At 44.4% G+C, this 27,123-nt stretch overlaps 3 protein-coding genes across 6 annotated transcripts; 1 reads left to right on the top strand and 2 right to left on the bottom strand.

Annotated features, from left to right (window-relative positions):
* The first annotated feature begins 80 nt into the window (after positions 1-80).
* Positions 81-11,125, top strand: desi2 (desumoylating isopeptidase 2). The gene is made up of 5 exons (XM_076046212.1): positions 81-918; positions 5,782-5,854; positions 6,004-6,097; positions 7,522-7,663; positions 8,942-11,125. The coding sequence occupies exons 1-5, from the start codon at positions 871-873 to the stop codon at positions 9,227-9,229; spliced, it is 645 nt and encodes a 214-aa protein (XP_075902327.1). The 5' UTR covers positions 81-870; the 3' UTR covers positions 9,230-11,125.
* A 684-nt stretch (positions 11,126-11,809) lies between these two features.
* LOC142901630 (cytochrome P450 3A30-like) lies at positions 11,810-21,881 on the bottom strand. Of its 4 annotated transcripts, none has more exons than XM_076046207.1 (13): positions 21,743-21,873; positions 16,425-16,521; positions 16,249-16,301; positions 15,569-15,668; positions 15,174-15,287; positions 14,671-14,756; positions 14,423-14,565; positions 14,186-14,310; positions 13,911-13,995; positions 13,674-13,834; positions 13,354-13,580; positions 13,093-13,255; positions 11,810-12,984 (listed from the first exon to the last, which is right to left on the bottom strand). In XM_076046207.1, exons 1-13 carry the CDS (start codon positions 21,814-21,816, stop codon positions 12,913-12,915), a joined length of 1,500 nt encoding a protein of 499 aa, XP_075902322.1. In that variant the 5' UTR covers positions 21,817-21,873; the 3' UTR covers positions 11,810-12,912. The 4 variants fall into 4 exon arrangements, with proteins under 4 accessions (XP_075902322.1, XP_075902323.1, XP_075902325.1 ...); XM_076046208.1 differs by lacking the exon at positions 21,743-21,873 and adding an exon at positions 16,605-16,756; XM_076046209.1 differs by lacking the exons at positions 11,810-12,984; positions 13,093-13,255; positions 13,354-13,580; ... (7 more) ...; positions 16,249-16,301; positions 16,425-16,521 and adding exons at positions 17,486-18,241; positions 18,347-18,509; positions 18,737-18,963; ... (7 more) ...; positions 21,374-21,426; positions 21,572-21,665 and having other exon boundaries at positions 21,743-21,881.
* A 1,413-nt stretch (positions 21,882-23,294) lies between these two features.
* Positions 23,295-26,918, bottom strand: LOC142901632 (cytochrome P450 3A27-like). Its single transcript, XM_076046211.1, has 13 exons — positions 26,775-26,918; positions 26,603-26,696; positions 26,421-26,473; positions 25,954-26,053; positions 25,475-25,588; positions 25,076-25,161; positions 24,843-24,985; positions 24,602-24,726; positions 24,431-24,515; positions 24,194-24,354; positions 23,874-24,100; positions 23,614-23,776; positions 23,295-23,527 (listed from the first exon to the last, which is right to left on the bottom strand). The coding sequence occupies exons 1-13, from the start codon at positions 26,846-26,848 to the stop codon at positions 23,456-23,458; spliced, it is 1,497 nt and encodes a 498-aa protein (XP_075902326.1). The 5' UTR covers positions 26,849-26,918; the 3' UTR covers positions 23,295-23,455.
* Positions 26,919-27,123: the final 205 nt, after the last annotated feature.

Below are 27,123 nucleotides of genomic sequence, written 5' to 3'. Positions count from 1 at the left end.
GGGGATGTTTTTGTAAATGAATAAGTTAGCAGTGGGAGCACGGCTCAGAGTGGTGCGTTCTGCTTTCTTGTTTATTTCTTCCCGGAACTGCATTTCCCATACAACTCAGCGTCCCGACGGGTTGATTCGTCGAGTGTGGAATCATCGAACAGCTCGGACTCCCTCGTCTCCAAACGTTCTCCGGCAGCCAGCTGCATCCTGGCAGACAGTCAGCCAGTCAGTCAGCCAGCCAGCCACCTCCAGCTCCAGTTAGCTCGCTAATAACAAGGGAGCAGCCAGTCATTCCCAGCCGGCCACTTCCGTTTTAACTGGCATTTTCAGTGAAAGTCAATTCGGCTGGGGGGGGGGAGGGGGGAAAGAACTGTGTCCGACTTTCTTCTGTTTGCGCGTCTTTAAGAACGCCGAATTCTTATTTTGAAAGTCTCTCTTTAAGTTCGGCCTCCGCATTCGAACGGCTCTTTGCGGGGTTTTGTGTGTGTGTGTTTTTTTTGTTTGTTTTTTTTTGACGAGCGACGGCGGCTCATCTGTCTGACGCCGCCGCCGCCGCTATATCGGTGACGGAGGGGGAGGTGGTGCTGCTGCTGCTGCCGCTGGCGGACAAAGCCAGTCAAATGGTGGATCTTAAACACTCTTCGGGACATTTCTTTGCACCGGGTGGGTAACATTGAATCGGCAAACTGATCGTCTCCCGTGCCAGAGCCAGCGCTAAAGGGAGGAGTGCGGTCTATTTTGGGTGCGGAGCTCGCACCGAGGGGAGGAGGAGACGACGAAGAAGAAGAAGGAGGAGAAGAAGAAGAAGGAGAAGGAGAAGGGGGTTTGCGGAGGAGGAAGAGCCGACGAAAGGACGGGACGTAGGGGGAGGAAATCCTAATGCCCGTAATGGCAAACGAACCGATCATTCTGAACGTCTACGATATGGTAAGTGGATAAACAAAGAATGTGTCGTTTACTTTCGCATTTCTGTATTTATTTCTCGTCTAAATAGCTTCCTCTGTTCACGACATCCACTCGTAACGCCAGACTCCATTATAAAACATGGTGATTTATAGCTAGGTTCCGTATTTACTAATGTAATAACTTGAGCCCCGTCCTGGTTGTTGGAATTCTATGAAGAATACAAACGCTTCTGCAATTCGGCATAAGTCGACAGCACCAACTTTGCTTATTTTATTTATCAAATCGCCTGCAAAGTTGGATACGTCCTGACAGGTGATGGGAGGTGCAGAGGACAGCCAAACTTTGCTGGGATTACAGCAAAGGTTCAAGTCAGTTTTTGAAATGCAGTGTTCACTTTTACTGTTGTGAGGATTTGCTGCAGCAGACACCACGATGGTGTAGGATGAACTTGCAGTCTAGCTGTGGTACAGACTTGACAAAACAAGGTTGGTATCAGGAGTGGAGCAAAATCATCCTCCTGTGACTTCTAAAGCTGCTGTTGTCAAAACAGAGTGGGACGATTGATGCATTCTCAACACTATTTGTTCTTCAAAGTTTGCATCGTTACCATCTTCCTATTACATCTCATATTTCACCCCAGTTGACAAACACCGGGAGTGGTTGCTTAGTTGTCATTCAAGCCAAACCGCTGCTGTTGGAAGTGTTGGCGGATGTGAGAGCAAACAGACAGTTATGCTCCACTTGCGTCTCTTTGTCACAGCCAGAGGTCAAATTTAGAGTCAGTGATGTCACCGTGGCAAAGTGAGTCACGCATTGACCGATCTGGTGATGAATCATTGATTAATATTGATTGCTTTTGTGGAACGGATAAAATAGGAATCGTTTTTCCATGGTGATAGTAAAAAAAAATGAAAATAATAATAATGCAGGGGTAGCGTTACAGTATAATGTTTATAAACATCTTTAAAAGTACATTGCCATATTTGTATACGTGTTTACCAGAAGTTTGCGACTTGTTTTGCATTTTTTCCCCTCCTGCCATCTCTTTAATCTTTTCCGGATACGCGTGTCGTCCAATGTAAGGCCCCGCTCACTGTATAATCAAACCTCATGCCCGCGTGTTTCCTTTGAACCGTGCCCTGTATCAGGCCTGGGGTCAGATGGTTGGAAGCCGTTTTACGTGAATGAACTCGACGAACAGCCGAGTCCTTTGAGAACGTTGACAAAGACGCTTTCTGTTGTGAAGTAAGGCATTAATCTCAGCGTAACACTCGGTGAAATCAGGTTCTCGACTCTCCGCTTCTCTCTGTCTCCGTAATCAGCTGGATGAGTTTCCTCTTGCTGCCTTTTTTTTATTTTTATTTTTACCCTCTCCTCCCCCAAGACGAGTGCTGCTACGCCGTCATGCGTCTCGCTCGCCACGGCCCCCCGCTCTCTCCTCTTGGGTCGCTTTCACTCTTCGAGTGGAGGAGAGAGATGAGAGCAAGTCAAAGGCCAAAAAAGGTGGTTTCTTTTTTTCATTTCCTCTTGTTGTCTGACTCGACTTAAGTTTCATTAGTGAAGAGGGAGGAGTTTTTTTCTTCTTCTTCTCTTATGTACACACACACACACACACACAGACGTCTTGGACTATTCCAAGAAAACTCGTGTGCCTTCCGTCTGCTGACTGCCGATCAACTTCTTTCCTGTCCTGCTCTGCTACGTTGGTGTATTCACAAAACGGCGTCCCGGTGTGTCGCTCGCTCGCTCACAAGTGCCGATTGGAACTTTTTCATTGTTTCTGTGGCAACAAACTCTGAGCCTTTTTTTTTTTTTCTTTATCTGCGCGCTGCAAGTGCTCATTGAAAACAAAGGCACAATGGCTGTGATTCACGAGTTTGCACCTTCCTCGACTTGTAAGACTCTATCTGCTTCCTCTGTCAGTTGCTTCTGCTGTTCTGTGGATGTGGCAACAAAGTGAGTAACCCGGGATCGTAGGCTGGATTCAGAAAAGCGTGGCTGACTAATCGTCTGCTCAGCCTCCCAGCTTCCCCGCCTCGCCCGATGCTGTGTCTTTATTTCAGACGGGGAGTTTGGAGTTGTTGAAAAGAGGCGGATTGGCCTCGGTGTTGAAGCTGTTTCCTCCTCTTTTTTTATACTTGACTGTAGGCTCGGCTAATTTGTTGGAGCTCACGGCTCTTAATCAGCACATGGCAGACATCCCAAGTAATCTTTTCACTGATGTCTTGCCAAAAAAAAGTGGCAACACCAGTAGCAAGTGGGGATAAAGGTTTCCCAGTGTGGGATCAGTTGGGCCTTTTAACAATAGGTTATTGTGTCATGTTTAATTTAAGGCCCTGCTTCCATGATTCAGTCACATAAACCATCCAACAGTGAGAAAACTGACCGGAAGAAAAAGAAGAAGAAGACTTTATTGATTCCACATTGGGGACATTTGCATAATTACAGCAACAATACGATAGAAAAGAATGGAGATTGTATTGATTTAAAGAAATAATAAGATAAAAACCTTTATAACATGTAAGCGTGTGAGAGGATGATATCACTGAGTGCAGTTGTACAGCCTGATGGCTGCAGGCAGCAGGGAAGGAAGGAAGTGGCCTTGCTGTGGGACATCCCAACAACCCACACACACACACACACACACACACACACACACACCTCACTGGAAATGCTCTGTGACGATCAATGCAGTCACATGACTTTTGGGAATATCAATGCAGCGCCGCCGCTGCCGCCCCCCCCACCCCTGGCACCCTGCCCCCGCCCTGCTGCGTTAGCTCCTCCCTGCCGCCTCTGCTAAGTGGATTTAGCGTCCAGCTCTGAGTGGTTTAGCGCACGATTCTAATGAGACGGTGTAACGCGCACGGCACCACCTGTCCTCTCTCTCTCCCTCTCTCTCTCCCTCTCTCTCTCTCTCTCTCTCTCTCCGTCTCTCTCTCTCTCTCCCCCTCTCCCCCTCTCTCCCTGTCTCTCTCTCTCTCACTCTCTCGCTCTCTCTCTCTCTCCCTCTCTCCCTCTCTCATTCTCTCGCTCTCTCTCTCTCTCCCTCCCTCCCTCGCGCTCTCTCTCTCGCCAGCCACCATCCTGCGACCCTGTGTGTGTGTGTGTGTGTGTGTGTGTGTGTGTGTGTGTGTGTGTGTGTGTGTGTGTGTGTGTGTGTGTGTGGGGGGGGGGGGGGGTTCATCAGGTTCGCCACTCAGGTTGTGTTATTAAATCAGTGTCAGGCCCTGAAGCTGATTGATGCTCTTTGTGTCTTTGTGCTTGTTGTGTTTTGCTGCCGCTTCAGTCAGTGTGTCTGTCTGTACACGATAGCATTGTTAACACACTGTGCTCCAGTGTAGATCATTTACATCTCTGTGTGCCTTCATGCGTTTGAAATCAGGCATCGTTTGGATTTTAATCTCGAAAAGAGCTCATAAAGGTGTTTGGAGAAGGAAAAACTCTGAGCCGTTTCTTCCTCTGGCTTTTATTTTTTTAAGGGTTAATTGCCCAGTTCAACTGATTCTAGTTGGTTGATTGGTTGTGCATTGCTACCAATTGAAAAACGCTTTAGGTTGGCTCGATTTCACATCCACAAATCTCAGCAGTCCATCTGTGTTGCATTATATCTGTCAGTCATCCAGGTCTCCGCAGCCTTGAGAGTTCAGTGCCAGGCAGCTGGTTTTTGGAATCTAGGGAGACATTTCACTCTCATCCATAATTCTCCTTCAGCTTGCACTGCATTGCAATACGTACTGCATTACAAATTCTGTGTTTGTGCGTTTGAGGTGTTGCCTTTGTGTGCGGTTGCTCTTGGGAGGAGCATTTTGCCACGTCTCCTGTTTATGGTTTCTGTTGAGTTTGTTATCTCATCTCCTCCTCTAAGTTTTCGCTTCCCGCTTAAATTGATGCTTTATCGGCTGTTATGCATGTTTGCAAGGAGGCAAAAAGAAGGCGGTCTCAGCGGGTGGAAGCAACACCTGGCTGCTGCTGCTGCTGCTGCTGCTGCTGCTGCTGCTGTTGCTGTTGCAGCTGCTCCACTTTCTGCAAAGTGGAGCACGCCAAGGTAGCAAATGATGAACTTTTCTGCCGGGCTTCCCCTCGAGAAGCTGCTGTTCAATGTTCTCCGGACGAGTGAAACTCACAGTTTGCCAAATAGTGGACAAAGGCCCGGCTGATAATCTCATAAGCCGCTTATGTTAAAAAGAAAAACTCTTTGTGTCGGAAGCCTTTGAGTCTCTGAGTGACATCTGTGTGACTGGCTGCTAATTAATGAATCAATCTGTTGGTATGATTTATTTATTATTATTCACTCCACTGACTTGCGGTGCTCGCTGGTGCTCGCTGTCAACACTCGCCGCTCGCTCATGCGGAACCATTATTTTATTTCACACTTGTGTGATCTTTGCCTAGCAACAGCTTAGCCGGCCTTTTTTTTTTCTCCCACTGACCTGTGTGTTGTGATATCACACAGATCACTGCTGGGACACTTATTGATTTACACTCCTCCGTGGGTTTGTAACAACAACATAAACAGAAATAATTGAACTCTGTTGAAATTTTTAGAAATATCGCTTTTATTTTGCGAAAGACTGCAACGGAGACGCAGCTTATGTGACCCTGTGATGAACTGGCGACTTGTCCAGTGTGTGACCTGCCCTCACCCTGTGACCGCTGGGGAAGTCTCCAGCGGACCCCAGTGACCCTGAGTGCAGGAGAAGCGGGAACAGAAGATGGATGGAGGGACGGACGGAGGGATGGACAGAGGGATGGACGGAGGGATGTAAATCAGACGAGCTGCGCTTTAAATATCAAGCTGTGGAAAAGCTGCGTCGGTGGAGCTCAACCCAGCAGCGGCTTCCACGCTGTTACTGAGGCTGTTTTGTTCTCTGTGTCTTTCAGTACTGGATCAACGAGTTCACCAGCTCGATGGGCATCGGAGTTTTTCACTCAGGGATCGAGATCTATGGCCGAGGTAAGACGAGCCGGAAACACGACACCGCCGCCGCCCACGTGCTGCGAGTCTGTATTTATATCCCTTGTTAGACGGTGTGGCAGAGACGAGGTGATACCAGAGAGGCTCTGAGTGCGCACTCATGTCTTTTTCTGTCTGTGTGTGTCTAGAGTTTGCCTATGGCGGACACCCGTACCCTTTCTCAGGGGTGTTTGAGATCACGCCAGGTGACGCCACCGAACTCGGCGAGACCTTTAAGTTCAAGTAAGTCTGAGGTGTTTCTGTTCCCGTGGCCTTTTGCTGCTGAGCACAAGACAGGAACACAGACAGGACACCTGCTGTGACACCTGCTGGTTACTGTGTCCAGGAGCACCGGCTGCATTAAAGCCCCCCCCCCCCCCCCCCCCCCCCCCCAGCCCCCACCTCCTCCGAGTTCAATCAGTTACTGCAAGCTGCTGTGTTTGTCAGTCATTAATATGTCAACTATTCCCTGAACTTCCGTTCGTACCGTCAGTCAGGCACTTTGCTGAAAACACTTTGGTTGACTCTCACCCCAGCCTTGTGGTGTGCTTCTCTAAATTCAATTGTTGCTATGTTTTAAAAACACATACAAGTGAAACATTACAGTTGTATTAACATTTGCACAGCAGACTTCCTGCACCAAGCGGCCCCTGGAAAAGAATTCCCATCTGGAAAAGTTGACTTTAGATCAGCGTGAGGCCTGCGCGGCGGTGAAGAGCCCAGTGGCCTCGGTTTGTCGGCGGTTGATTTCCTAGAGTGAGCCGCCGTCCGCCTGCGCGTGGAGGCAGCGAGCCGAGCGTGAGGTGCCTTCTGTGATGCCCTGCGTTACTTCTGCTCTAGTTGACGAGCCCCGCAGGCCTCGGGCAAGGCAGACTCTGCCCGACACACTGGCCGCCGCCATGCAGGCCAGTCCACCAGCAACACGGATCATCTGCGCACGTCTCCCTGCCAAAAACGCAGAAGGAGGGGGGGGGGGTGCTCCGGCGTCGCAAGGTCCAGGCGCAGGGGGAGAGAAATGATTGTTTTTCACACCGACGGAGTGAGGGATGCATTTGTAGCGGCATCTTTTTTTTGTCATGACCTCCACAGAGGCTGAGTCCGACCTTTTAAAGGTCCAGTGTGGAAAATGAAATGTTCGTATTGAGGCCCACTGTCAGCCGGTGGCTATTCTGAAGAACTTGAATATGAAACATCTTTGAGTTGTTTTACACTTTTATTGTTTCCTCCATGATTCCATGTGTGTTCATGGGTGTCAACAGTCATGAGAATGAAAGAAAAGACATTCAATTCATAGGCTGAGTTCAAACAAAATAACTTTTATTCTAGTATACGCTGTTATTCATGTATTTATGGACAGTGTATTAAGCTTTTACCGATATAAAAAAATCAGGACAAATTTTACACACTAGATATTTATTTTGATATTTTCCTAACAAGAATAAATAATCTGATGGCTACACCAACCTTCCTCAGTGGTTTGTCTCTTCGTGTACCTTTCAGGCTCTGAACTCTCAGTGCAAATTCCGTGGAAAAGGGTCTGTAATGTTTCGCAAACGGGCCGAGCCGTCCGGCCCGAAGCCACTCTGCATGAGTCTCGTTGTCATCCGGGATGTTTTGCGTCGGTGTGGGACGTGTTGTGATGTGTCTGCTCCCGCCGCCGTGCACAGGGAGGCCATCGTGCTGGGCAGCACCGACTTCACCGAGGACGACGTGGAGCGCATCGTGGAGGAGATGGGCAAGGAGTACAAGGGCAACGCCTACCACCTCATGCACAAGAACTGCAACCACTTCTCCTCAGCGCTGTCGGAGGTGGGTGGGCGGGCGGGCCCGCCGCGCACAACCGCACACACGCACACAAACAGAAAGCAGCTGCGCACAATTATCCCGAGACTCGTGAAGACGCAGCTTCTGCCATTAAAGGAAGGACCAGGACTGTTTAACCACTCACTCTGTGTGTGTGTGTGTGTGTGTGTGTGTGTGTGTGTGTGTGTGTGTGTGTGTGTGTGTGTGTGTGTGTGTGTGTGTGTGTGTGTGTGTGTGTGTGTGTGTTTAACAATCGGCTTATCCTGGTGTGACTAATGAGCAGGCAGTCTTACAGTGAGCATCTCGCAGTGAGACAGGGATTAAGACACAAAGATACAGGCCAGGGCGTGCATAGGAACCGCACACACACACGCACACACACACACACACACACACACACACACACTAAATTGCACTCTAATGCACCGGGCTGTGGCGGAACGGCCACAGTCGACACAGTCAGCGCTGATGATGGAATTTGACGTGTTGGATTGGATTCACCAGAGCCTGCTGTGACTTCACAGCTGATTCTATGGAGGCTCGTTTGGACATGCGTGCCGGCGTTCGGTCACCCTTATCTTTAAATCGGCCACGGCTCTTTTTATTTTTTTTTTCTACAGCTCATTTCAGCTCCCCAACACAAATCAGAAATGTTCTTTTTTAAAAAAAAAAAAAAAAAACATGGAGAAAACATGCAACCCGACGGTGAGAAAAGAGCTGTTCAATGATTTCTTAATGGCACAATGGTCAAAGGTCCGGATTATCAAATCCATTTGACCAACGTTTACTGACACCTTTCCCATGATGCTCCATCTGCTCTCCAGAAAGTGAACCTTTAAAATACACAGTTCTTTGAAATGTGCCTTCCTTTGGCAGAGCACCGCTGCTCTACTGGACACTAGCAGCGTTTCCATGACAGGTTTTTGCAAAAAAAAATAAAAGCAAATATTTCTAAACATTTTGACAAAGTACAATTGCCATTTGCAGGTGTGAAGCACATCAGCCGTAATTCCGGTCGCATCTCGTCCCTCGTTTCCCTTTCTAGTTCCTGGTGTAAAGCTGCATTTCCACGTCGTTTGCTGTCCAGAATGGTTGTTATATTTTTCTCGCCGCCATATTTGAGGTTTTTCCAAGTTGAGCTGTTTCCATCGCCGCTTTTTTATTGCCATACTTCGCTTTTGCGCAGTTCTCCGGGTCATGGAAACACAGCTCCTGACCTCACACGTCCGAAGCTCTGACTGTGTTCCCTGAGTGACGGTGCCGGACCTCTGCTTCTGCCCTCAGATCCTGTGCGGCCGGGAAATCCCCCGCTGGGTCAACCGCCTGGCCTACTTCAGCTCGTGCGTGCCCTTCCTCCAGAGCTGCCTGCCCAAAGAGTGGCTCACCCCGGCGGCCTTGCAGTCCAGCGTCAGCCAGGAGCTGCACGGCAGCGGCAGCGGCGAGCTGGAGGAGGCGGAGGACGCCGCCGCCAGCGCCTCCCTGGCCTCCATGTCGCCCTGCTCGCCCTCGTCCTCCTCCAGCCCGTCCTCCCTGCCTCACCGCCACCCCCCCCGCTACCAGCCACGCAGGTAGAGGCTGAGTCCAGGGGCGGCGGGGTGGCGGGGGCGGTGGACTCATCGCAGGCTGACTTGAAAGTCTGGCGGAGGTCCAGCCCTCGAGCAAGGCACCAAACTGCCACCAGCCGCCCCGGCTCAGAGACTCACATCCATGAAAGGGATGTTTTTTCTTTCTCCTCGCGGGAAGAAAACCCTTGGTGCTGACACATGCAGGAGTTTCACGTCAAAAATGTCTTTTTCTTTTTTTTTTCATTTGTAACCTGCTATCAAGCAGAGTTGAAAGGAAGCAATGGCGGGCCTGGGTCAGCCCACCTAGTGGCCGATGGTTTAGTGACAATCTTGACAGCCACAATTTACCAGCAGTCAGTCGGTGGACGGTGCTAATCCGCGTGTGAGGCGTGTCCAAACCCAAAGCGCATACTTCTGTGAAAGAATAGCCAATATTTTGCGCGGGGCAAAAAAAATATATAAATAGAATAACCGAATCGCCGCCCACATCGATCCAAAATCTGCTCATTGACAGACTGAAGGGGGAGCGGAGGCGTGACGGCGGTCGACGCGCTGCACGTGTTTTACCGTCCAGTTTCATCTGAGTGGGAAAAAAAAGAAAGAAGAAGCAGTTTAAAGAGTGGGTGAGTCTCGACCCATGTCTTCAGTGGGTCGGCGTGCAGTCTGCAAACAGCACCGGAGACCAGCAGCAGTCGGCCGTGTGCGCTTCACGACTCGCCTCTTGCTTTTCCAATAGTCTCGTGTTATTTTGGCCAGTTGATGCTGGTGAACCCAGGCCAGATGAGTCCGTGTCCCAATGGACTTGTGTTGAAGAGCTCACCTGGCAAAACAATAATAGAAACACCAAATATGAAGCGCTCAGGATGCTCCGCCGCCGTCTGTAGCTGTGTTCAATGTTTTCCTTTGTACACTTTGGAATTGGAACGCTGCTGCTCTCAACCCAGTGCGCATTTTACATGGTTTGGTCCCACCGATTGCTGTACTTGGGAGATGAGCTGTACGCGGTACACAGGGTTTCAGCCTGTACCGAGGCTCACCACAAGGTGGCCGTCAGATGTTTCCGAGGCTTTTCATCCGGTCCTCCCCCGCTGGTTTCAGTTCTGGCTTCCAGTCTGTCTGATGTGGAAGTGGCACCTGGGTAGAATTTACAAGACCCAGCTCTTTATAAATTGATGTCACCAGCAGCAGCAGCAGCAGCAGCAGCAGCAGCAGAAGGTTTGCTGCAGCAGGAAGGGCGACGTGGTGAGAGCCAGTGAACAAGTTCCGCTGTACCTCAGTCTTTTTCGGTCGTCTGCTGTTTCACTCTCACAGCAGGCGAAAGAACTTCAGTCAGCCTTAATGTTCCCTATGTGTTAACAAGTGGTCAATAAACCAAGTCCTTTGTCTTTTCCTTTTTTGAGATTTTTTTTTTTTTCATGTTCTCTCCCGTTTGAAAGAGAAAAGTGAACAGTTACAATGTTGAATGAATGATAAGAGTCGTTTATCAAATGTGTTTTCCTTTCTTGTTAAAAAGTGTTAAGTACAAGTTAAGTTTTTTTTTTTTTTTTCTTGGACAGGATTAAGACTTTTCAGCTCTGCGGTGTCAAACCCAGACTTATTTATTCTTTGTAGCAACTGCCAAGGTGCCTTTGAGCAAGGTACTCACCTGGGAACAGTCCAGTACAGGGCTGCGGCTGCGCAAGCCCGCCCCCTGGTGTCTGCATGATGACGGTGGTGATGTGAGTGTGTGCCTGAGCGTGTGTGTGTGACGTCAGCACGCAGCCGTTAATCATTCACGTTCGCCGTGCTCCTGCAGCAGAGGAAATTAAGGCGGTTTCACTTTTCCACATCTGGCTCGAGACACGTCACAAACACAAAACGCATTCAATCTGTTGTGCGCGCGTGTGTGTACGTGTACGTGTGTGTGTAAAAACCTGGACATTAGTCTTTTTAATCGCTCTTTAAAGTGTTTTAATGTTTAAGAGGGAATAAATGCTGCTCTGTGCAAATGTTTGAGCGCCTGGTGAGAAAATGTGCATCACTCCGAACAAAAGAGACTTGCTTTTATTCTTTAAATTGTTTGTATATGGCCTTTCAGTCTTTCGTATGTTTGATCAACTCAGGACTCCAAAAGGCTTCGTATTATATTAATCCTCTCAACTCTTTTTCTATCCCACAAACAATGTTTTGTGTTAAAGTTGTATTTTCCTGGCTCTGATGCAGTATTCACTCCAGAGAGCTTTTTTTCCAGAGCGCGCTGTGTACAGCACACTTTTCTACTCTTTGTGACACGTGGATTTAAAGAGCAACGTGTTTATTTTACTGCATTTATGAGGCGAGAGCCGCATTCTGCTGTCGTCGTCATCAGTGTACACGTGTGATGAGGGTGTCGCCACTCTCATCTGCTCACAAACAAGGTTTATTTTCAAGTACATGCTGACAACTGGGCCAATACACCCCCCCCCCCCCCCCCCCACACACACACACACACACAGCCTCAAGCTGAGGTCTGAGCAATGCTGAGGTGATTTCCTTGTTTAAAAATTCTCCAGTTATGTCCACCTGGTTTGTTCTCCAGTATGATTTTCACTTTTTGTCTGACACTTGATTTTATGGGGGCCATTTATTTGTCGGAAGTAAATATACACACAGTAAAGAAAACAAATCTCAAAAATAAATGACAATAAAACAAATCACTGTTAGAAACCAGCATATGTGAGGTGTATAATGTTATCTTATCTTGTGTTTACAGTGAGAATGAACGTGGGAAAAGTGAACTTTATTTTGAACACAGAATGACGTGTGTGAACACTCCTATTTATCTGAGTACTGTTGCTGGGCTTCCCCCTCACCGCCTCAAGTTGTTTCATGTTGTTTAATCAATTGTCTCTGCTGACAGAGTGAAGGATTTTCAACGTCACAACTGGGCAAACCAATAAATCCAGATCTGTGTTTCCAAAAACCTGAAAGTTAGTTTATGTGAAAATCTCAACAGTTGCCAAGTAAAAATGTTCCATCTTCAGATATCAACACCAAGGTCACAGCTAGTTTTAAACCTTCTTCTTTTCCTTAGCAATTCTTCCCCTTTTTTTCAACACACAAAGCCTTACTATGAATGTCTTGTTTGATTAGGAGACTTCACTATGCCAGTATCCTGTTCACTATTTTATTCGTGTGACTAAATATCTGGTAAATTGACGCCGCTTGGCTGAACTATGAATAAGGAGAACGAACCCATCAGTCGTCCGTTAAACACACAATAACTGACTCAAATGTTTTCCACTCAGTGACCACAGAACCTTGATATGAAATGGACCCTATTTGTACCCTGTTTTAGAGTTCTGAAATAAAAATATACAATCTTTAACTGCTGGCCTGTGTCTCTTTAGATCAGGGGGGGTGACGTGCAGTTTGAGATAAACTGGCCAACTTGTCCAAGATGTGTATTGACTATGTCCCATGATAGATGAGACCATGACAGATGGGCTCCAGCACCCCGGCAAGCCCGAGTGCAGGAGGAAGTATAGAAAACGGATGCGTGTTGCGACCTACCTGACTTTTCACGGTAATATGACGCTGGATATGTGATATTCTGGACATGAGTTTTAGGTGGTGCAAACATAAAATCGCATGTCAATCATTTCCACAAGTTAAAAAAAAAAAAATAAGGAAAATGTGCCTTGTGTATTCCAGACTCAGGTCCTTTTTGAATTACTGTCTGGGAACAAATTTCAGTTTGACTGGGTGCAAGGGCTGAAACTTCCAGTCAACCTTCAATGGTATCTAGAAGAGGAAGAGAAATGAACAGGCAATTAGAGACAGCAGGACAAGGCTACGGTCTAGCAGTCTCAATGTGCGTGTTGAACCCTACATTTTATTGGTAAATCTTACCTTGGTGTCTTTGCACGTCTCTACAGTGTAGCTCTGGAGGAGACGGACGAGGAGCGTCTTCATGACCAAGACAGCGTAGCGCATCCCGATGCAGTTGCGAGGGCCGAGGCCAAACGGCATGAACACGTATGGGTTCACCTCCTCCACGTTGTCTTTACTGAACCTGCACTGACACAGAACACTCTACAATCTACAATCCAAAACGGAGCTGACAAGAGACCCTGCTGGCGGATTCATGGATAGCAGAAGCCAAGTGTTTACCTCTCTGGTTTGAATTGTTCAGGTGAGCTCCAGTAGCGAGGGTCTCTGTGTAAAAGGTGGATGGGGATCACAACAAGCATTCCCTCAGGGATGGTGAGGCCGTTGATCTGGATGGTTTTTTTGCACATCCTTTCGAGTCGAGGGGCCGTGGGCAGCAAACGCTGTGATTCATTCATCACCTGGTCCATGTACTGGAGGCCCATCACCGCCTCATATGAAATAGGGGCCTCAAGAGGAGAAGGTACAAGAAAAAATGAAAAGAACAGATTAAAATGTCATTTGGTCTTATTTTAGAAAGGATGGACAGAATTGTCTTTTACATCTTTTGGTAGGTTCTCATCAATCTCCTTGTGCAAAGTCTGCAACACATCAGGGTGGACGGCCAGGTTGTAAAGCAGGTATGAGAGAGTGTTACTGATGGTGTCATAGCCACCAAAGATGAACATGAAGGCCTGAGTGAGAATCTCATGCTCAGTCAAACCTGGAAGAAATAGAAGGAATTGTCAGCAAATTTGAATTCCCAATTTCCATGAATTCAATTCATGGTGCAAACTGACCTTTGCTGGGCTGATTTTTCTCATCCTGAACCTCTGAATCTTGTATTTCGCTCTGAATCATCACCTGCAGGAAGTCTCCACGAATCTACAACAGTAAAAAAATAAATGATTGCAAAACGGTTAATAGAGGTGAAATATTACCACACCAAAATTGCTGCCAAATGTTGTCTGTCTGTAATGTGCTGTCTTGTGCTTATAATCCCCCCTTTATTTACTGTTATTCTCAGTGTCAATGTTTATTTCAATTTACTATTGTCTGCATGTTATTTCCTTACAGAGTCGTCTCCATGATGTTTCTCTTTGAATTTCTTGATGATGTTGTGGAAATAATCCACACTTTCTCTGGGAATGAAGTCAATTTTCAAGAGGTTCAGCAGACGAGTACCAAGGGGGAGAATCACTGTCAAGAGAACAAAAAGATGTTAACAGTTGTTGTTGTTTGCTGATGAACTCCTTTCTGATTGCTGGATTATACAAGGCTCTGTGTGTGGCAGACATGTTCAAGTACATACAGGCCACAAGCAAAGGCAAAAGCCTGAAGTTCGTAATCTTTTTGAGATGTGCAACAAGAGGATCATCTGGATTGTTGATGGAATCTGCCTGAATACTGAAAGATGCACTGGTCATAACATCCAAACTGTATGGACCCATCACTCTGAAAAAAAAAAAGAAGACAAAACCAGATGCTTTGGGGAACTATTCAAATGACTTGCTTTTTGTTTTGTTTTGCAGATTTTGGAAAATAACATGAGCATCATACTGTTTCATGTCAATGGGCTCATCCAAGTTTTTCTCTTGAAGCTTTTTAACAAGTTGGTCCACACAGTGAGACACAATAGAAAAAACCTTGAGAAGTGTAAGAAAAACAGATCATTTTTTAAAAGCACGTAGAGACGCATCAGACGACAAACCTTCAATAATACTGACATTCCTCAGGTCCATCTTTCAAAAGTTCAGCTTCCTTTCTTATTGGGACAAAAAACAGGAAGTGCCTGCAACCTTACGAGTGACTAGCTTCCCTTAGCGTCGATGTTAATGTTGTTAGTGAGTGAATGCTGCAGCAGCAGCAGTTCAGTGAGAACTGCAAAGCACTGTCATGTTTAAAGAGGGGGAAACACAGCTTTAGAAAAGGTGTTTTTGCTTTCAGCACTTGTTAGGAAGCCTCATGCTGTTCAAATCTTTCGAATGTTTCGGTTTTCTTTATCATTAAATGTTCCCAGGTCCCGTTGAAAAGAGTGAGGCAGCTGTGGTTTTGCTAATGACCTGTTTCAGTCTGCCGCTGGTGAAGCACGGTGTCAACGTGCTCCGAATTCTTTTCCACCGTTCATCTTTGACGTTGAAAATTGCATCTTCAAGGGATTTGCCAAATACATTTTCCTGTGAAGATACGAAATTCACAAGAATATACCGGAGTTAGTTTATTCAAAAACTCATTTTCATCCTTGAAAACTTAAAAATAGCACAAACATATTTACGACATTAAAAGAAACAGATAAAATGATCTTCTCATTTTTGTTTTCATTGCAAGAGTAAAAAAAAAAAACAACTTTGGGTATATCAACAACATTTCTACAACAGTGACAGCAAATGTTTCATCAACATGCGACATACATTTAATTTGCTAAACAATAGAGAGAGGGAAAACAGCGCAGGCTCACCCTGCCGTTGGTAAACGTAGAGAAACACTCCTTCACCAGCACAGCTTTAGTAATCTCTGGGTCTAACACCATTAACGTAGGATTCCGTCCTTCAAAGAGCCTGGATGAGGCAGAACAACATCAATGTACCCCAACCAATATACAGTATTCACACATATTACATATTCATGCCAGTTTTTATGCGGAAAGTCATGTTTGTGTCTTCATGGAAAGATCTGCAATCACTCCAATAAACACTCCTTGGAGGTGAAACAGTCCATGCAGGCTGCGGAGCTAATACACACCGGAGTGATGGTGATTATTTCAAGAGCTAAATCTTGAGTTCTCCTTCTGAAAATGACCTTCCTTTCAATAAACTACGACATACATATTACACAAACTGTTTATTTTCTTATCTTGGTAAAGTTAAAGCTCAGAGGTAGATGACATGAGACAAATCACAGCGATTGCGTAATCTGAATTAAAGGGGGTAAAGTCTTCTAGTGTGGCAAATTATTAACTGCATTTCAGAGCCAAAATTATTAGGTGATAACTTCTACTAAACTATGGTTTTAGTGAGGAGATTTCTATTGGAAAGACGTTTAAAAAAAAAAAAAAAAAAAAAAAAATCCTAATAAATTACAAACAGCAATAATGTCTTGTTTTCTATCTGCTTGAGCCGTCGTGACGTCACAACTCACCCCCACACGTCTCCGTACTTGACTTGGCAAGCCCTTTCAAAGGATAGGGCTCCCTGAAAAAAATAAGTAGAGAGGAACAACATGAACAACAACAAAAAAAAAACAACCAAACCCTCAAACATCCAATAATGGTTGTTCACCAGGAACGCATTTATGAGTTGTTTAGTGTGTCTCACATGTCGAGAGACGTGCAGGATTGTGCCCACGAAAGGCAGAGGCGTTGGTCCGGGTACTCCAATTCGTTTAAATATCCTGTACGGCCAGACTCCCCACCTGTAAACCGGAAGTGCGCGTCAACAATAAGGATGGACAGAAATCACCCCGAATATATGAGAAGAAAAGTAGGCTCCACTCACAGCAGCAGCAGGCCGAGGGCCAGAGCCAGCAAGGTCCAGGTGGTCGTCGACAACAGCGCAAAGACGAACATGGTTGACTGCGTGTCTGCAGGAAGCGCGAGGGATGGCAGCCACCGCAACGAGCAGTTAAGCTAGTTTGTTCTCACAGCGTGAGTTTTTGAAAAGTGGTCAAGCAGTGGGAGGAGCTCGGGGTTCACGTCTGGTTGAGGAAGAACACTGGGGTGATTATGTAAGCGCGTGAACAATGAAGGTGCATAGGCCGGTCGTCGTTTGTGTAAAAGACATATTTTCATCATTTTCTTGTGTTTGCACGTTAGCATGTCAGTCTCATGACTGACAGTGTGTCAAGTCTCACTCCTCAGTGTTTAAATAATGAATCTCATACGCCGTCGTTCCATCCAGAAGGTATTTGCACGTGTATTAAAGCCATTAAGATAAACAAGTATCAATAGTCAATCATTGGCGAAAGCACTCTCCGGACTACCAGCAAACCTCTCGGGCAGGGGTCAGCAACCTGTACCACTCAAAGCGCCATTTGGACCCGTTTCCCCCAGAGAAAAACTGGGAGCCATGAAACCCGTTTTGACATTTAAAATTACATAACACTGCACGTAACTTTTTCTTCTTCTTTTTTTCTTTTTCTTTTTTTTTTGCCTTTATGCTACGTTAGGGGGTCTCGAAGACACTGTTGAGCCTTTTGCGAGCCCGTAGAAAGGCCGGAAGTTTAAAGGTCCAACGACCTCGCCGTTGACCGGCTCTTAATTTTTTGGGCAATTTGTGTCTTCGCGAAAATATTGCGTAGAAGAATTCAACAACAACAACAACAACAACAACAACAACACACACACACACACACACACACTGAAATCATGTTGACACGATTGTGTTGATTGATTTATTGATCAATTCATTCTATGATGAATTCAACTTTCACAAGTACAACGTTCACTTTGTTGAACATGTCATTTTATATTGGCTATTTATTTGCAGATACATACATTATCAATATACATTTATGGGGGGGGGGGGGACATGATAAATGACGCCTTCGCAGCCTCATCTACTCATATTTGTCTGAGTGCTGCTGCTGAGGTTTCTACTGATGAAGTAAAAACATTTCAACTTCTCAATTAGGCAAACCAGCAAATTGAAAACTCTGGTAAATTTGCTGGACATTGATGTAATTTATCAGAGTGATGGGAGGAGGAACCCTTCAGTCATCTGTTAAACACAAACTAACTGACTGTAATGTTTATCCATTCAGTGGCCATATAGCGTCAACACAAAATACTTTATATCGAAATTAAAGTACAAAGTCTTTAGCTGTTGTGTGTGTGCTCACATAGTCTAGAAGTAAAAGGTTGTTTACGTGTAATGTCAGCTAAACTAGACTCTGCCACTAGATGGCGACAACCACCAATGCTTAACTTTTCTTGACATGTATTGACCTCATTGGCAGGATATGTGGCACAGAAACAGAATTTTAGGTGGTGGGCCAAACATAAAATAGCATGTCAGTAATCTTTAAAGCTTTGTGTAGTCCAGACTCAAGTTCTTCTTTATTACTACGATCTGGCAACGAATTTCAGTTTGATTGGTTTAACAGGCTGAAACTTCCAGTCAAACTTCAAGGGTATCTAGAAAAGGAAGATAAATTAAAAGGGAATTAGAAACAACAGAGTAGGGCTACAAAATGATCTCAATGTGCATGTCCAAACCTGATCATCAGGGTTAAATCTTACCATGGTGTCTTCGCACGTCTCTACAGTGTAGCTCTGGAGGAGACGGACCAGGACCGTCTTCATGGTCAGGATAGCGTAGCGCATCCCGACGCAGTTGCGAGGGCCGAGGCCGAACGGCATGAACGCGTATGGGTTCACCTCCTCCATGTTGTCTTTACTGAACCTGCACTGACACAGAATACTCTTTGAGTTATAATTCACGGGAGAGCGGAACCTAAGTGCTCAGGGCCCTGTGACTCTTCACTCATGGAACTTTTAATTATGGCACATAGTTGTGAATAAACCAAGTTAGCGTTCAGCTGCAAGTGCAACTTTTAACCGTCCCATTTTATATACAAGGAAGAGGGTCCCTGTAGGCAGATTCATTGATGGCAGAAGCCAAATGTTTACCTCTCTGGTTTGAATTGTTCAGGTGAGCTCCAGTAGCGAGGGTCTTTGTATAAAAGGTGGACGGGGATCCGAACAAGCATTCCCTCAGGGATGGTGAGGCCGTTGATCTGGATGGTTTTTTTGCACGTCCTTTCGAGTTGAGGGGCCGTGGGCAGAAAACGCTGTGATTCATTCATCACCTGGTCCATGTACTGGAGGCCCATCACCGCCTCATATGAAATAGGGGCCTGGAGAAGAGAAGGTACAAGAAATAATGTGAAGAACAGATTAAAATGTCAATTGTTCTTATTTGAGAAAGAATGGACAGAATTGTCTCTTACATCTTTTGGTAGGTTCTCATCAATCTCCTTTTGTAAAGTCTGCAACACATCAGGGTGGATGGCCAGGTTGTAAAGCAGGTTTGAGAGAGTGGTACTGGTGGTGTCATAGCCAGCCAAGATGAAAATAAAGGCCTGAGTGAGAATCTCATGTTCAGTCAAACCTGGAAGAAATAGAAGGAATTGTCAGCAAATTTGAATTCCCAATTTCCATGAATTCAATTCATGGTGCAAACTGACCTTTGCTGGGCTGATTTTTCTCATCCTGAACCTCTGAATCTGGTATTTCGCTCTGAATCATCACCTGCAGGAAGTCTCCACGAATCTACAAGGGCAAAAAGTAAATGATTACAAAAAGGGTAATAGACGTAAAATAATACCTTTGTGTTCTTGTTTTTATCATAATCCTTCACAATTGTCTAAACGTTAATTTCTTACAGATTCATCTCCATGATGTTTCTCTTTGAATTTCTTGATGATGTTGAAGAAATATTCCACACTTTCTCTGGAAATTAAGTCAATTTTTAAGAGGTTCATCAGACGAGTACCAAAGGGGAGAATAACTGTGAAGAGAACAAAAAAGATGTTAATTGCTTTTTTTTTTTTAGTAATAAAAACTGAAACTAGTTAACTGAACAAGGCGTCTGGAAGAGAATCCCAGGTACATACAGGCAATCAGGATAGGCAAAAGCTTGAAGTTTGTAATATTTTTGAGATGTGCAACAAGAGGACCATCTGGGTTGTTGATGGAATCTGCCTCAATACTGAAAGATGCACTGGTCACAACATCCAAACTGTAAGGACCCACCAATCTGAAAAAAGACAAAACCAGATGGCTTTGTGAACTATTAAAACGACTTGTCATTTTGGGCAGATTTTGGAAAATAACATGGACACCATACTGTTTGATTTCAACAGGTTCATCCAAGTTTTTCTCTTCAATTCTTTTCACAAGTTGGTCCACATAGCGACACACAATTGGAAAAACCTTGAGAAATGTAAAGAAACATACCATTTTTTAAAAGTAAATAGAGACACGTCAGGTGACAAACACTGTCAAATAACATTGACATTTAGCTTCCTTTCTCATTGGGACAAAAAACAGGAAGTGCCTGCAACCTCACAAGCGATTAGCTTCCCGGAGGGTCGTGGTTAATGTTGTTAGTCAGCAGATGTTGCAATAGCAGGTTTTCTTTTATATTAAATGGGCTTCCACTTTCCAGATCCCGTGCTCTTCTACCTAATATCCAATTTATTTTCACGAAACATTTCAGTTTACTGGCTATCCAGGCTCCAATGAATGTGGAAATAAATCACAGAAATCAGTATATATGAATGTGACCTGCTTGAGTGGGTCATATTGAAAAGATTGTGGAAGTTATGGTTCTGCCAATGACCTGTTTCAGTCTGCCGCTGGTGAAGCACGGCGACAACGTGTTCCGAACTCTTTTCCACCGTTCATCTTTGATGTTGGTTATTGCATCATCGAGGACTCCGCTCAGTCCGCTTTCCTGTGAAGATGACAGACAGAAGATAATAAGAAATAGACTCAGAATGAAGAGTTGAATTAAAAACCCATCCTGTCATCCTTTGAAATCTACAACCAACACAACAACAATACAGATACAATGTTAAAAACAAAGGAAGTAAAGGCTCCATTTAACTGCAATGCACTGGGATGAAGAATACACACAACGTTCACAACAATTGTTTCATTGTCACAAAAGAGGATTTGCATTTGTCAAACAACAGAGAAAAGGAAAACAGTGTGAACTCACCCTGCGATTGGTAAATGCAGTGAGACACTCCTTCACCAACACAGTTTTAACAATCTCTGGGTCTGACACCATTAACGCAGGATTGTGTCCTTCAAACACCCTGAATGAGGCAGAACCACTTCAATATAACCAACCGTATGTTCACACATCTTTCAAGTTATATATTTACCCAAGCTTGTAAATTGACACGGACATTTGTCACATTGTGACCTCCATGGAAGTGTACACTGTCCCAAGTTAAACACTCCCCATCATTTCAGGAAACTATCATCATCTTTTCATCATCACAATTCAGTTATGGAGATAAACAGACCGTGTCGGCCGTCACTCACACGCAGTTGATTGCGATTATTTCAAGAGCTAAATCTTTAATTGTTTTTGAACTTGTGTGTCAATACACTGTGACATACATGATATATGCTGTAAACTGCTGTTTACAGTAGTAAACTGGAGTTTTCTCCTGGAGATTTCTTTTTTTTAATAGCGAAAACACAAATACTTTGTTTTCTATCGGTTTGCGCTATTATAATGTCACAACTCACCCCCACACGTCTCCGTACTTGGCTTGACACTCCCTGTCAAAGGATATGGCTCCCTGGTAAGATAGAAGAGAGGGGGAAAATGTTTGGAATGTAAGCAAAAACTTCACTCATTGGTTTAATGGCAGAAATCCAAAATCAAATGATGTTTGTTGACCAGAAAATGCATGAATGGGTTGCTTAGTGTTATGTTTCCCTCACACGTAGGCCTTGCAGCATTGTTCCCAAAAAAGGCAGAGGTCTTGGTCCAGGTACTCCAAGTAGTTTAAATTTTCTGTGTGGCCACATTCCCCACCTGCAAAACAGAGGTGCGAGTCAGAGGAAGGTTTGACAGAATTCACCCAGTTCAGAACAAAATAGGGCTCCACTCACAGTAGCAGCAGACCGAGGGCCAGAGCCAGCAAGGTCCAGGTGGTCGGCGACAACAGCGCTAAGACAAACAACATTGCTGACTGCGTGTCTGGAGAAAGAGAGAGAGAGAGAGAGAGAGACTGAAGCCACTCACATGAGAAGTGGGCTCGTTTGTTCTCATGACAAGAGTTTTAAACAGAGTAGTCAGGCAGTGGGAGGAGCCCAAGGTTCACAGGCGGTTGAGTAAGAAAACTAGGGTGATTATGTAAGCGCAAAAACAATGAAGGATCATAGGCCATGGTCCTTCGGTGGTGTAAATTAAACATTTTAAAGAAACATTTACATTTCCTTTTTATGCGTGTTGGCACAAACTGTAAGTTTCATGACATATCCCCAGTCCTCCGTTTACATTAGGAATTTGAAATGTCTCCGTTCCTAGCATAAAGGTATTAGCACATGTATTAAAGCCATGAAGGTAAACAAATATCAACAGTAAAACATTAAAAAAAAACCAAAATGTTAGGACTGTATCTTTGATGATAGGCTTCTTGAAACAACACACTTTCGAGCCTTTTGCGAGCTCCTCGAAAAGCGCTTTCAACGACCTCGCCGTTGCCCAGTTCCAACATCTCCATGGGTTGTGTTGTCCAACCTTATTTCCTGCAATTTAGGCGTTGTTAAATACCATTTTTAAACAAACAGACCATAAGCTAATATATGGAACCAGTGGAAGCAAAGGTCCTGTTGTGAAGTCATGATTATATAAGTCTAATACTCGGCCCTGTCAAAGATCATTGGTATAATCTGTCAGTGTAAGCGGAAGCGTGAGGGCACTTGACGGTCAGCTTATCCTGATGTGACTATTACTATTATCACACACACACACACACACACACACACAAAGGAAGAGAGACAGTAAACAGTATAATTGGTCTGACTCATGATTTTATAGAGGGCATTTATTTGCAGAGGTAAGTTAACATATGGTATAAAATACATTTAATAAAGAAAAACACTCTCAAGCAGTCTTTTCAATTAGAAAGCAAACATGACACTTTTTGAAACCAGCTTCAGTGTGTATGTCTGACTGATTTATCTTGTATTCTACAGATTTTTTTTAAACGTGATGCTAAAAGTGAGACTGAACAGGAAAAAAGTGAACTTCACTTTGAATGCAACGTGAGATATGTTGACACTCCCAGTCTACTCATATTTACATATCTGTGTCCTGTTGGTTCCCCTCATTGGCTCAAGTCGTTTCATGCTGTTTAATCAATTGTTCCTGGTCAGCAAGGGAATCATTTTTCAACATCTTAATTGGAGAGTTTGTGACTTTATGCCAGGTAAGATATTCCATCTTCAGATATCAGTACCAAGGTTATAGTTGGCTCGAACCACGTGTCCTTGTGTCCTTTCCTTTTCCTAAATATCTGGTAGATTTGCTGGACATTTACACCTCTTATCTGAATTATGAATGGGGAGGACTTCAGAGGTCCTTCAAACACACATTAACTGACTGACTCAGGTGTTTTCCACACAGTAGCCTCGACATAACATGGAAGCCATGTGTAGCCTGTTTGTAACAATTTTTAATTCCTGGTATGTATTTCTCTTTAGATGAGGCTGCTCACATAGTGGAAACATGAAGCATACTGGTCATTTTCTCATGTTAAAAAACAATGAATTACAATATAGTGCCTTGTTTAGTTTCAGACTCAAGTCCGTCTTGAATCGCTAGTGTCTGGGAACAAATTTCAGTTTGATTGGCTGTTTGGGCTGAAGTTTCCAGTCAAACTTCAAGGGTATCTAGAAAATGAAGAGACATTAATATGGAATTAGAGACAGCAGGGTACAGCTATGAGACAGTCTCAATGTGCGAGCTAAAATCTTACCATGGTGTCTTTGCACGTCTCTACAGTGTAGCTCTGGAGGAGACGGACCAGGACCATCTTCATGGTCAGGATAGCGTAGCGCATCCCGACGCAGTTGCGAGGGCCGAGGCCGAATGGCATGAACGCGTATGGGTTCACATCCTCCATGTTGTCTTTACTGAACCTGCACTGACACAAAATACTCTTTCAAGTCTACAGTCCACAGAGCTGACAAGAGACCCTGCTGGCGGATTCACGGATAGCAGAAGCCAAGTGTTTACCTCTCTGGTTTGAATTGTTCAGGTGAGCTCCAGTAGCGAGGGTCTTTGTGTAAAAGGTGGACGGGGATTCCAATAATTGTTCCCTCTGGGAAGGTGAGGCCGTCAACCTGGATGGTTTTTTTGCACGTCCTTTCGAGTCGAGGGGCGGTTGGCAGCAAACGCTGTGATTCATTCATCACCTGGTCCATGTACTGGAGGCCCATCACCGCCTCATATGAAATAGGGGCCTGGAGAGGAGAAGGTACAAGAAAAAATGTAAAGAACAGATTAAAATGTCATTTGGTCTTATTTTAGAAAGAATGGACAGAATTGTCTTTTACATCTTTTGGTAGGTTCTCATCAATCTCCTTGTGCAAAGTCTGCAACACATCATGGTGGATGGCCAGGTTGTAAAGCAGGTATGAGAGAGTGGTACTGGTCGTCTCGTAGCCACCCAAGATGAAAATAAAGGCCTGAGTGAGAATCTCATGTTCAGTCAAACCTGGAAGAAATTAAATAGATTGTCAGCAAATTTGAATTCCTGTTTTTCATTAGTTAAATCCATGGTGCAAACTGACCTTTGCTGGGCTGATTTTTCTCATCCTGAACCTCTGAATCTGGTATTTCACTCTGAATCATCACCTGCAGGAAGTCTCCACGAATCTACAACAAAAGGAAAGAAAAGGCAGTGGTTAATTAATAAATGTAGAATATTACCATGCTTTCTCATTTAAAAGTTAATTTCTTACAGATTCGTCTCCTTGATGTTGCTCTTTAAATCTCTTGATGATGTTGAAGAAGAACTCCGTACTTTCCGTATTAATGAAGTCAATTTTTAAAAGTTTCATCAGACGAGCACCAAAGGGTAAAACCACTGTCAAGTGAGCAAAAAGATGTTAACTGTCTTTTTTATTGTGATAAATCCCTTTTTGGTAATTTGAAGAAACAATTGTGTGTGTGGTAGTCTGGTAGACATGCTCGAGTACATACTCAATAAAAAAAAAGGCAATAATCTGAAGGTCATAATCTTCTTGAGATGTTTAACCAGCGGATCATCTGGATTGTTGATGGAATCCGCCTCAATACTGAACGATGCACTGGTCACAACATCCAAACTGTATGGAGCCATGAACCTGAAAAAGGCCAAAACCAGATGATGCCTTTATGAAATATTGAAATGCCTTGTTTTTTGTGATACTTTGAAGATACCATGAATATCCTACTGTTTGATGTCGATCGATTCATCCAAAGCTTTTTCTTCAAGCTTTTTAACAAGTTGGTCCGCATAACGAGACACAAAAGGAAAAACCTAATGAAATGTAGAGAAACATCATTGAAAAAATTGCATGTAGAGGCGCATTAGATGACAAACATTGTCAAATAACACTGATGTTTCTTAAGTCCATTTTTCAAAACATCCTTTCTCATTGGGCAAAAAACAGGAAGTGCCTGCCGCCTGGAAAGTGATTAGTGTCCCTGAGTTTTAGTGTTACTGTTGCAAGTGAGTGGATGCTGCAGTAACAGCAGCTCAATGAGGCCTCATGCTGTTGTTACATGTAGCAATCTGAACTGCTTGAGGGTCATGTTGAAAAGATTGTTGCAGCTGTGGTTCTGCTCACGACCTGTTTCAGTCTGCCACTGGTGAAGCACGGTGACAACGTGCTGCGAACTCTTTTCCACCGTTCATCTTTGATGTTGGTTATTGCATCCTTAAAGACTTCGCTGACGTTGTTTTCCTGAGTGGACGAGAGACAGAAGAATATGAGAAATAGACTACAATAGAAATTCCACAGTTGGATGAATTAAAAACAGATTTTAAACCTTTAACATCTAAAGCAACACAAGCAACAACACAGTTAGAACATTAAAAAAAATAAAATAAATAAAAAACCCAAAGAAAACTATCTTTTAACAACCCTCAAGAGGAAAAATTATTTCTGGTATATCGACAACATTGCTAGATGCATCCTGCATGGGTATTTCTACTCTGATGCAATTTGATGAGCAATACACACAACACTCAGGCGAAATGATTCATTGTTACGTCAAAACAAGATTTGCAGTAATTGAGCAATAGAGAAAAGGAACAGTGTTGGCTCACCCTGCGATTGGTAAACGCAGTGAAACACTCCTTTACCATCACAGTTTTAACAATCTCTGGGTTTGACACCACTAACTGAGGTTTCCGTCCTTCAAAGAGCCTGGATGAAACAGAACCACACCAATGTAGCCAACAGTATTTCCACACACCGTTCAAATTGCACATTAGTATTTCAATGGGAATGCTGTGTTTTGACCTTCACATAAAGATCTCAAAACTTGGTAAACTTCAAGCTGGAAACTTCATTACAAGTAACGAACGGCCAAAATCTTTCAGTGCAGCAAACTGAATTTCACAGGAAAATTCTTTTGTGATTATTTTGTGATTCTGCAGCTTTTTCTTGAACAGACAAAAAAAAACAAAAAAAAAAACATCCTAGTTAATTACAAAAAACAACAACAACAACTACTACTACAACAAATTATTGTATCGTAGGCCCCTGCGTATGAAGTGACGTCACAACTCACCCCCACACATCTCCGTACTTGGCTTGACACTCCCTGTCAAAGGGTAACAATCCCTGGGAAGATAGAAGAGGGGGACAAACGTTTGGAACGCGGGACAAAAAAGTAAGTAAGAAATATTACGTGTGTCCTATTAGAAAATCAAAGGGTGAGAGGCAGATGAGTTGGAGTTTTGTGTATCTCACTTTTCGGAAGTGCATAAGTGTTCCCACGAAAGGCAGAGGTCTTGGTCCGTGCACTCCGTATCGCTTAAAAAAGTTGTACGGCCAGATTCCCCACCTGCAAAAACGGATGTGCGTGTCACAAGAAGGATCGATAGAAATATATTTTGTTTAGAACAAAATAGGCTCCACTCACAGGAGCAGCAGACCCATTGCCAGAGCCAGCAAAGTCCAGGTGGTCGGCGACAACAGCGCAAAGACGAACAACATTGTAATGAGTGCGTGTCTGGAGCGAGAGAGAGAGAGAGAAAGTGCTGGCAGCCACCGACACCAGCAGTGGGATAGTTTGTGGGCAAATCAAGATTATTTAAAAGTGATAAGGCAGTGGGAGGAGCTCTAGTTTCACATTAATTGAGGAAGAAAACTAGGGCGATTGCGTAAGCGCGTAAACAATGAAGCCGCGGGTCATGTGGTGGTGTGAATTAAATACTTTTCACAGACACATTTCTTTCTTGTGTTGTGTTCTTCGCAAACGTCAATAAGAA

Source organism: Nelusetta ayraudi, unplaced genomic scaffold (genome assembly GCF_046127955.1).
Source record: "Nelusetta ayraudi isolate G7.1 ecotype Tasmania unplaced genomic scaffold, CSIRO-AGI_Nayr_v1 ptg000089l, whole genome shotgun sequence".
NCBI lineage: Eukaryota > Metazoa > Chordata > Actinopteri > Tetraodontiformes > Monacanthidae > Nelusetta > Nelusetta ayraudi.
Note: the sequence above shows the minus strand (reverse complement) of the source record. Positions and strands in the feature narration are given on the sequence as shown.

Bases quoted from the DNA above. Each gene is read 5' to 3' on its own strand.
- desi2 (XM_076046212.1), top strand. From the start codon at position 871: ATGCCCGTAATGGCAAACGAACCGATCATTCTGAACGTCTACGATATG. The intron at 919-5,781 runs GTAAGTGGATAA...TGTGTCTTTCAG, and splicing joins TTCTGAACGTCTACGATATG to TACTGGATCAACGAGTTCAC. The intron at 6,098-7,521 runs GTAAGTCTGAGG...CGCCGTGCACAG, and splicing joins GGCGAGACCTTTAAGTTCAA to GGAGGCCATCGTGCTGGGCA.
- LOC142901630 (XM_076046207.1), bottom strand. From the start codon at position 21,816: ATGTTGTTTGTCTTAGCGCTGTTGTCGCCGACCACCTGGACCTTGCTG. The intron at 14,566-14,670 runs GTATGATGCTCA...TTTTTTTTTCAG, and splicing joins GAGCCCATTGACATGAAACA to AGTGATGGGTCCATACAGTT. The intron at 13,835-13,910 runs GTCAGTTTGCAC...TATTTCTTCCAG, and splicing joins GAAAAATCAGCCCAGCAAAG to GTTTGACTGAGCATGAGATT.
- LOC142901632 (XM_076046211.1), bottom strand. From the start codon at position 26,848: ATGTTGTTCGTCTTTGCGCTGTTGTCGCCGACCACCTGGACTTTGCTG. The intron at 25,162-25,474 runs GTCGTGAGCAGA...ACATTTCATTAG, and splicing joins CCAGTGGCAGACTGAAACAG to GTTTTTCCTTTTGTGTCTCG. The intron at 24,516-24,601 runs GTAAGAAATTAA...CTTTTGTTGTAG, and splicing joins AACATCAAGGAGACGAATCT to ATTCGTGGAGACTTCCTGCA.